This window comes from Ascaphus truei, chromosome 22, assembly GCF_040206685.1.
Source record: "Ascaphus truei isolate aAscTru1 chromosome 22, aAscTru1.hap1, whole genome shotgun sequence".
Taxonomy (NCBI): Eukaryota; Metazoa; Chordata; class Amphibia; order Anura; family Ascaphidae; genus Ascaphus; species Ascaphus truei.
The window spans coordinates 11,344,670-11,353,957 of NC_134504.1; the positions used below are offsets into that span (position 1 = coordinate 11,344,670).

At 41.5% G+C, this 9,288-nt stretch overlaps 1 protein-coding gene across 1 annotated transcript in view; it reads right to left on the reverse strand.

Annotated features, from left to right (window-relative positions):
- The window catches only part of CACNG4 (calcium voltage-gated channel auxiliary subunit gamma 4), a 50,500-nt gene extending 45,706 nt beyond the window's left edge, over nucleotides 1–4,794 (reverse strand). Inside the window, 1 exon segment of the mRNA XM_075579972.1 lies at nucleotides 4,196–4,794. Within this exon segment, the coding sequence (XP_075436087.1) occupies nucleotides 4,196–4,412 (217 nt within the window). The 5' untranslated portion in view covers nucleotides 4,413–4,794.
- Nucleotides 4,795–9,288: the final 4,494 nt, after the last annotated feature.

A 9,288-nucleotide genomic window follows, 5' to 3' on the forward strand; every position in this document is an offset into this window, starting at 1 on the left:
GCTGAGATACCGGCACCCCCGGTGGAGGTCTGTATCTCGGGAAGCTTGGGGGTCCTCGGAGATGAAATTAAATGAGGTTCAGCTCTGGACAACCCCTGCTTCAATCCTATGTAAAGAAACAAAAAAAAAAAAACTCTACTTGGATTGTTCCTTTAAGAGATATGTTATAAGACTTTGGGTGGGAAGAAAACATATTTGATTTGAATTAGAACCAGAGTCCGACCATATAGCCATTGATGTGCATTATACAGTGGCGGCCGCCTTTATCCTAGTGCGGCCGTATCGGCTCAACTCTGAAAACCGCGGACAGATACAGTATTTGATGCAGTATGTTCGGGTATTTTAGCCGCGGCCGCCTTTATCCTAGTGTATTGTATTAGCGCTGTCTCGGCACGAATGCGGCATGAACGCGGTGAAGTGCGGTGAAGTGCGTGGCATTCGGAAAAAATCCCCGAAAAAATTCGGAGATGTTGGAGAATTAAAGGGGCTGCGGCTGTAGTCAAAAGCATCATTATGTCATTTAATTACACAGGTATGGCAGGTACAAAAACTTATGGCTCAAGGATTTTGGAAACCTGAACACATTATAAGGGTGTAAAATTGCCCAGCTGTTTCAGCATGATAGCCAAAAGATTGGTTAAGGTTATTAGTCAGTTAAAAAAACAATCTCATCATGAACATCATACTCCATCCAGTGATTATTTTAATTGTAAATCACTTTTGTTTTCCCTTTCTTTATTGCTCAAAATGTTATGTGCGTTTTTTGTTTATTAGAAACGTCTATCACAATCTTCCCAAGGGGCAGTATTAATTGCAAGCACAACGTAGCATAATGTATAAACCCCTTCTTACTAACCATATATAGTATACTTGTGTGAGTCCTTGTGAGTGTGCACGTGTGAGGGTGTGCGCATGTTGTGCTTCACCAACAAACAAAAGCCAAGCACACCAAGGGAAAGTCAGCATCCGTTTCGCTGCATGTAAGCACCTTTATCAGGGAATGAGAAGATGAGTCAAGATTTTATTTGGATTTTGGTCAAAATGGGGGAAATGTTGGACATGAATCCCCTAGACCAGGGCGCGCAAACTTTTTTTGCTGCACCCACTCTGCCTGTTCTGCTCCGGTAGTGCGCCCCTCCCCCCTCACCTTGCGCGGGGTAATTTGTCATGTAATGTCACATGACCGCGACATCATTTGACGCGTGTGACGTCACATGACCACACTGCGTCATTTGATGCCACATGACCACACTGCGTCATTTGACACCATGTTGCCATGGACACGAGTCCTGACGCTGGAAGAGTGAAGGTAAGTTTAGGGTTGCAGGGGCCTCACGCGATCCCCCCCGGCATTTAATTTAAATGCATTGGGGGAAGAGCGTGGGGCCCCTGCAACGCCATGAACCCCCCAGAAAAATCTGCGCACCGGTGCCCTAGACTTTTCCCTAAGAGCATTCTGGGTAAGAAGAAAAGACTGTTTTTTGACCACATGGCCAGTGTGAACCAGTGAGGGATGGGTTAATATTTCATGGATACGAGGCAGGATAAAAGAGCAATCACAGCAGTACAAATTATCTATACAAAGGGCCTTGCCAAAGACTCCTAAAGACTCATCCCACACACACACACCGGTTCAGGAAAATAAGACCAAAGTTACAGAAAAGTTGCAGCATATAAGAAGTTTGGGAGCATGCGCAGAGAATGCTAGCACGTGGGACTGAGGAAATGTGACAGATTTTAGAAAGCTATAAATATTATGCCCTGAATAAGATTCCTTTGTCTATGAACCAAGGTACCTGCTCTTCTCACACGAGGCAACACTCTCCTATTCATCCTATTTGCTTGCTGAGGCTTAAATAAAACAAAATCTATTGTGAGAAATGTCTGTGTCAGACTAAATATCCTTCACTGGAAAATGTAAGAACCTTAAAAAAAATGTCCCTTGATTCTGATGGGAAGCAATCTCAAAACCCTTTTCAGTAGCTTAATACATGACGTGTGTGTGTGTGTGTGTGTGTGTGTGTGTGTGTGTGTGTGTGTGTGTGTGTGTGTGTGTGTGTGTGTGTGTGTGTGTGTGTGTGTGTGTGTGTGTGTGTGTGTGTGTATACACACACACATAGTGTATATAAACATACAAATGTCACTATATAATGTGCAATTTATCTAGTTTAATGTACAGTACAGTTATTTGTACATACAGATGTTATTGAACCCAGGTAACGAGATGAACTCTATTTTACGCTGGCAATTTGTATAACAGTAGTGCTATTGAAAACAATGATTAAGGAGAGAACACAGGTGTGATTGACTGTGTTATTGTGTTTGTGTTAACGAGGGTAATTATATCTGTATGTCATAATAATAAAAAAAAGTTAACATCCAATTTTAAATCAAAGAAGTTGCTGTTTAAGAGCCAAGACTTAATATTCAGGATAGTGTTGTTATTGTATGAACACACATCAGCCCAATATTATTTTTTAAAGACCCCATCCAACATTTGGTCAGAGGCAAAACAACATGATTCTGTAATTTAACTTAACTCCACTGCTCCCACAAATGCCTGAAGCTCATTACTTCCCATAGCATTGCAGGTCACTCTTAGTATAAAGGGCTTACAATAGTAATTGTTGAATAATAACCTATTGATTGGACTATGTAAAATAGATGTTTTCCAGCGGGAATAAACTCTGATTAATGCTTTCATTATACATATGCAATAAATAATTAGTACTCCTCGTTAAATATGGCAAAAACAAATATGCACATTCGTAATCTGAACTGGTGCCAAAACCCATGCAAGAATAAAGCGCTCACTATACAATGTTGTAGTCTACTGGGACTCGTCACCCAGTTGAATCTCAGATATCAACGTTTTAATACAATTTTGCAAAGGGGTGCATGGTTAACCAATAACAAAAATACTACTGTTTTTAGATGTCAGTGCAACAGGGTTTGAACAGGAGAATGGCTTTACACGTTTAATGTAGAGTGTTATTGCATGTCATGCCTCGCTGTAAAAGGAGAATACTTTCCTGTTTATACTGACAATTAGCCAGAAGTGTTGGTTTCAGCACCACAGCTGTTGGACAGCAGCTTAGCCTCTTCACTCCCACCTTGTATCTTACGGGAAAACATCAACATACTTCTATGAACTTGGAACCTATATTATATTGGACCTGCAAGTGCACATGAAACTCCATTATCACATATCCAAGGGGGTATTGTGTGACCTGTAGGGAGATTTTCTAGGAGATACACTCGGTAATGTAATGTAAACTACCCCAGCAATCCGTTTTATACAGGGCTTATAAAGGGTTCAGTAAAGTACCACATCTATGTACCTACAAATATAGAAAGGGCATCTTGTTAAGGGTGTAGGCTTTGGTAACCAGAGCACTTTATCCCCCATGTGGAACATTGAAGTCACAGGTTTCTTTTCATATTCTTGGCAATACACCTTAACACCCTGTCAGTACGACCAAGCCTGATCTGTCATATAGGTCAAACCTTGGCTGTTAGTGCCAGTTCCATAACAGCCGTGCTTCCCAACTCCAGTCCTCAGGAGCGCCCAACAGGTCAGGTTTTAAGAAAATCCCTGCTTCAGCACAGGTGGTTCAATCAAAATGACGGAGCCACGGATTATGCCACCTGTGCTAAAGCAGCGATACCCTTAATATTTGACCTGTTGGGGGGTTCTTGAGAACTGAAGTTGAAAACCCCTGTACCTCGTTTTGAAAAAAAAAAATCCATATATGATAGGGAACTGCATTAGCCTTTCACAAAGCTAAAGATATGTATAGCCCCCGTCCCTACAAACTGCAAAGCCCTGAATAAAGTAAACACCCCAATGGGACTTATTAAAAAGATTAAGTGTGCAGTTAATCACTGGGGGGAAAAGAAGCTTCCAAAAGACTTCATTTCTTATCGCAAATCACAGGTTCCCATAGCAATTTTACAGATAGTAGTTGCCCAGCAACCACATCAAATACACATAATAAAGGGTAGCACCTGAGCACATTTATCTTTTCAGTCCCTCTCGCTTTCCAAGCACTGGTGGCAGACACTTTGTTTTGGAACATTATTTGTAACCGGTCTGCCCTGCACCTCTTGCTAAGCATACTTCTGTTATTTCTACTTTGCAATCCCATTCCTTTGTCCAACACCCTTCTCCAGTACAAAGCCAAAGCATAATTACCTTCAATACAGCAGATCCTCCATAGCCCCGAGTGTGTGAGGTCCCCTTTGGTCTTTTTGGGTTGGGTGTCATCCATTGTGATGTTGGTCCCGTTACAGATGTGAGCCCGGGAATAAAGCCAATAATCAGTGCCTATGGCGATGGTCATCAGACTGAAGGCTGCAAAAGCGCCCACTGTGGTCAGCAGCATCTGTATCCCACGGTCACACCAGACCATGGTTCTTCATAGTCCACAAGGAAACCTGGAGGTGGAGCAACTCTTGGCAGCAGGATCTGCTCCAGCTACGCGCCTGTCCCTTGGGATATGAAGAGGTGTCGATGCTTCCATCCACAAAGCTCAAACAAAAGAAACCAAGGGGGCATGGATAGGGGGGAGAGGGGAGGGGGGGGGGAGGTGTGGAGAAGTGTGTCCTTTTCTTATCCCTTCTGCAAATGATAACCAGCTAGATCACAGAAAAGCCTAGCCATCTAGAGAGGGGCAAACAGGCAGGAGGACTTCACAGAGCACTTTGTAAAGTATCAGTGATGTGTTTTCTTTTATTATGGGAGAAGAGCAATAACCCAGAAGCTCCTATTTCGGATGGAAAAAAACAAAACAAAACTCATGAAGATGCTTTGGGTCCAAACCTTCTACTGGTGGCACGCCTCCTTGCTCTGCTCCAACCAGGAAAGGGTTATGCAAATGAGCATTTTGGGGGTCTGGCTGTTGAAGACCCCCAGGGAAGACCAGGAAAAAAAAAAAAGGGGGGAATGCAACACATCTTCTTCCAGGAGCCTGATGAAGCAATGCTGGCTAATTTGCACCCAGTCGCCAACGTTAGGCAATTAAGACGCAGGCAGTGCCCGTATGTGCAATTACATGTCAGCATCATTAATGAAACTGACTTTGCAAAAGCCTGGCTGATAGTCCGTGTGTGTGTGGCATTGAAAGCTCGTTTTCTTGCGTTTTAACCTCACAGTGCCTAATGATTCAGGAAGCAGGCTGTGTCTTTACACTGTTATGAATGAGTTCCTGTAGCCTATAATCCTGTTTTTGGCCAGCATCCGTAAAAAGTATTGAGAACGGCATATTACTGAACTCAAAAAGGTGTGCGATGTAATATTTGATGGTGAATGACAGCAAGATTTAGTATGTCTATAAACTTCTAATTGTTAAAACACCCCTTGTTAAAACAACCCCACTATATTCTGACCCCCCCCCCCCACCCCCACGACCCCCTTTTAATTCTCTCTACGTCTTTGAAACACATTTACTGATAAACAAAATATCTTTGTGTAGCAGTAGCAGTGTATACATATTTTTTTAAATAAAGACACATCTTGCTACTTTAAGGCAGATATTTAATCTTTTTTTTTTTTTTAAGTATAGGTTTGGAGGTTAGGAAATTGCCTCTTAGTAAAAGTGTGATGACATAGTGCTATTGGAATATGGCTTAATACAAGAGCTGCTAATCAGATTTGATTCCTCACGTAACATAAGAAATAAATACTTGTACATGGACAGAGAGTAGTGATTCATTGCTTCTCCCACTAACCTCTTATTTAACCATTTCCCTAAAGGCACACTGGATCCTATTCAAATAAGACTAGAAAGAGTGAATATATATATATATATATATATATATATATATAGTAATATATATATATATGAAGAGGTATCAGTACCGTGTTAGCCGAGCTTCAATAAGCAAAAAATAAATAGATGATACCGTTCTGTGGCTAACGAAATGCTTTTATTTGTGCGAGCTTTCGAGATACACTGATCTCTTCTTCCGGCGATGTTACAATGAATGAAGAAAGCAAAAGCTATACTATAAACAGTGTCTATTGGAATGTTATCTGTGCTGGTCCTTCCCCCGTGTGGATGTGTTTTATGGCTGGAGGTGTCAAAAGGTTCCTGAGAGCAAGTGATGAAAGAGTGTGTATGTGTATAAGTGTGAATTAACATGAATGGAGAGCCTACAGTATATACAGTGCTTTACAAAAGGTGTGTGGAGTGGGAGCGGATATAAATGGTGTGGGTGGGTGTGGAAATGTGAGAGTTAGTAGCATAACTAAAAGTGTGTGTGGATAATATGTGGTCCCTATTGGTGTATAGGGATGGAAAAACAAGGAGTATAAGAATGTGTGAGAGACAGCTGTGTGTGCATACATATAGCACAGTATGTACAGACATGGCCTATAGCGCTCATGGGAAGAGCGTTCACTTGTGTCAGTAATGACTCATAAAATTTCGATCTCTGTTTAGGCCACTGCTAAGTGTCCCGAACAGTTGCATAAATTTGTATTCATGCAACCGTCTCTCTTTCAGTGTTTTAAGATTACCTTTGAGTATGGCAACCCTCAGATCGTTCATCTTATGGCCAGAGTCAGAGAAATGTTCGCCAACAGTACTGTCTCTTGTTCCGCGTGTGATGCTGTGGCGGTGCAGGTTCATTCTCTTGTTTAGCCCCTGCCCTGTCTCACCTATGTAGTAGCAGCCCCCTGGGCATTTCATGCACATGATGAGGTACACGACATTGCTGGAGGAACAGGTGAACCTTCCTCTGATTTTGTATACCCGATTCCTGTGTGGTATTTGTATTGTGTCCGCTGTGTAGAGCATTGCGCAGGTTTTGCATCTTGGGTCCTGGCATGGTTTTGTCCCGCATTCAGTTGTACTGCTGAATACTTTACTCCTCACCATAATATTCTTGAGATTATGGGGTTGTCTGTATGATAATAAGGGTGCTTCAGGGAAGACCTGTTGCAGTCTTGTATCTTCCTGGAGGATGGGTTGTAGTTTCCTGGCGATCTTGCGTAGGGCTCCTAGGTGTGGGTTATATGTGACCACCAAAGGTACCCTGTCGCTTGTCTCCTTCTGTTTGTATTCAAGGAGATCAATTCTTGGTATCTTGGTATACAGAATTGTAGACCAGCAAATTCACAAAGCCACCAGAATACCAAGAATATATATATTTTTATTTTTACTATCGTAATATACCTGCCTGTATTTGTTTTTATGAGCGTATAAAAAGGACGCCGGATCATCTCATCTGTATTTACGAGTGGGCCATTTCGCTTGCTCTGTCCTCTTCTACCTTTGGGTTGGCTCGCACAGTGGTCAGTGTAATGCTATCAGAGGACATACAACACCACTAAATTGTAATGACAAACACGGCAACCATATAAATTGTCCAAGGATGAGCCTCGCTGCTCATTTAATCCCATTTTTAAATGTTTTTGAATGTCATTAATACATTGTCCTCTACCGCTTCTGCTAGAGACTGTCCCATGTATCCTCTGCCCTGAGAGTAAGAAGACAAGCAGATATTCCTCCTGAGCCTCCCACCCTCCAGATTCAGCGCGTGACCCTTTTTGAAGCATTTCCATACCATCCATTGTATGTCCCGTACCTATTGCACCAATTTCTGCCGATGTGTGAGAGAATCGTGCAGCGGACATGCTGCCGATCTTCCATTGGGTGAAGTTCAGAACTTTCGGCCAATTACATCATCTTGAGAACTGATCATATATTTGCTAAACGACCAGCATGTTACAGGGGTTTTTATCACCACTTCTGTTTTATGTATATATCATTACATAGAAATAATGTTAAAAATAGTGTTATATTGGTTACATGATCTTTGCATATAATAAATTGCAAGTGCTTTTAATAGGAGATGCTAGTTTGCTTAGATGCTCCTGTAACCAAAGTTGACAGTTCGACATACACAATCTTAGCCAGCTCAAAGCCCAGACCAGAGCTTCTAGTTCCTACACTCCCATTGATCGAAACACATAGTGAACTGCGCTCTAATAATCTTGAAAAAAGTGCTTAATAGTGATTATTAAGTGATATATAAAAAACATATATGTAAAAAAACCTGTTACTTTAAATGTGAGGTTGTGCTGCTGAGTTCGTGGAATGGCTCCACAGACCAAGGCTATAGAAAAAACGACAAAAGAAACAGCGCAAAAAACCTCATAGTGTAGAATATAAAAATTATATTGTGATAAAACAGGTGAGTATTGCACGTACATCAGATTAAAAATTACTAGCAGGACATGTATATGGACATGTTACCAATCAGCAACAGATGGTGGGTTAGTAACGATCACCGGATGGAATCTCCTCTCACGTCTCCCGTAAGTAGTCCCAGCAACGCTCCACTCGCTCGGGTAGAAATCAGCAGTTACACGGCGTGGATACAGCAACTGCTGCAGGAAGGTAAACTTTCTCTCTTTGGTTCCTTGGCGTCGGTTAGCGTGCACGGCATCCACTGAGTGCACGCATTGGTGACGTCATCAAGTGGCGCCGATAGGTGTCTCATGCCGTCTCGGCCAGCCAAAGGAGTAGCGGGGATGTCAGAGATTGAAACGAATGGCAGATAGGGTAAATCCACAGCGGGCAGTGCTAGGAATGCGCCCTCTTTATCCAACGCGTTTCGTACATGTGGTGTACTTCATCAGGGATATCGGAGGTCTCTGATAGGGCGCTTAATATACCTATCCTCCTCCTGTGATTGGCTGTTGATTTTGAGTCCAGCCTCTCACTGAGGAAAGGAAAATTAAAGAGATAGGCTAATGTTTAGCCCTCTACACAACATTTACATATTAAAAAACTTTATTAAACACTGGATACTCCAAATAGAACATACTAAAAAATAAAGAGACATATATCAATAAAAAACACAATATATTTCTTTGTAATAAATGTTAAACATGATATTAGGACTAACAGAAAGAATAATAAAAGAAGACGGAACGAAATAGAAAGGACAGAACTAACCCTTTCCAGAGATCTAGTTATAATAAATTGAAATAAAGGCACCAGGAATCATACTAAATTTTAGGTAATTGTAAATCCCAAATATGATGTACAATATACCAAAAAACAATTTAATATCGCTAAAAGGATTCTTATAAATAAAAGATAAAAATTGATATTAATATAAAGACCAGACATCAATTTCCTCGTTTAATCCCAATGGAGATAATGTTTGCAATTTATAGATCCATAGGCTCTCCTGTTTGGAGAGCATTTTCCCTCTATCGCCCCCACGTCATCCTACCGGAACAGTCTGGATACCAATATATCGGAGAAGACTGGC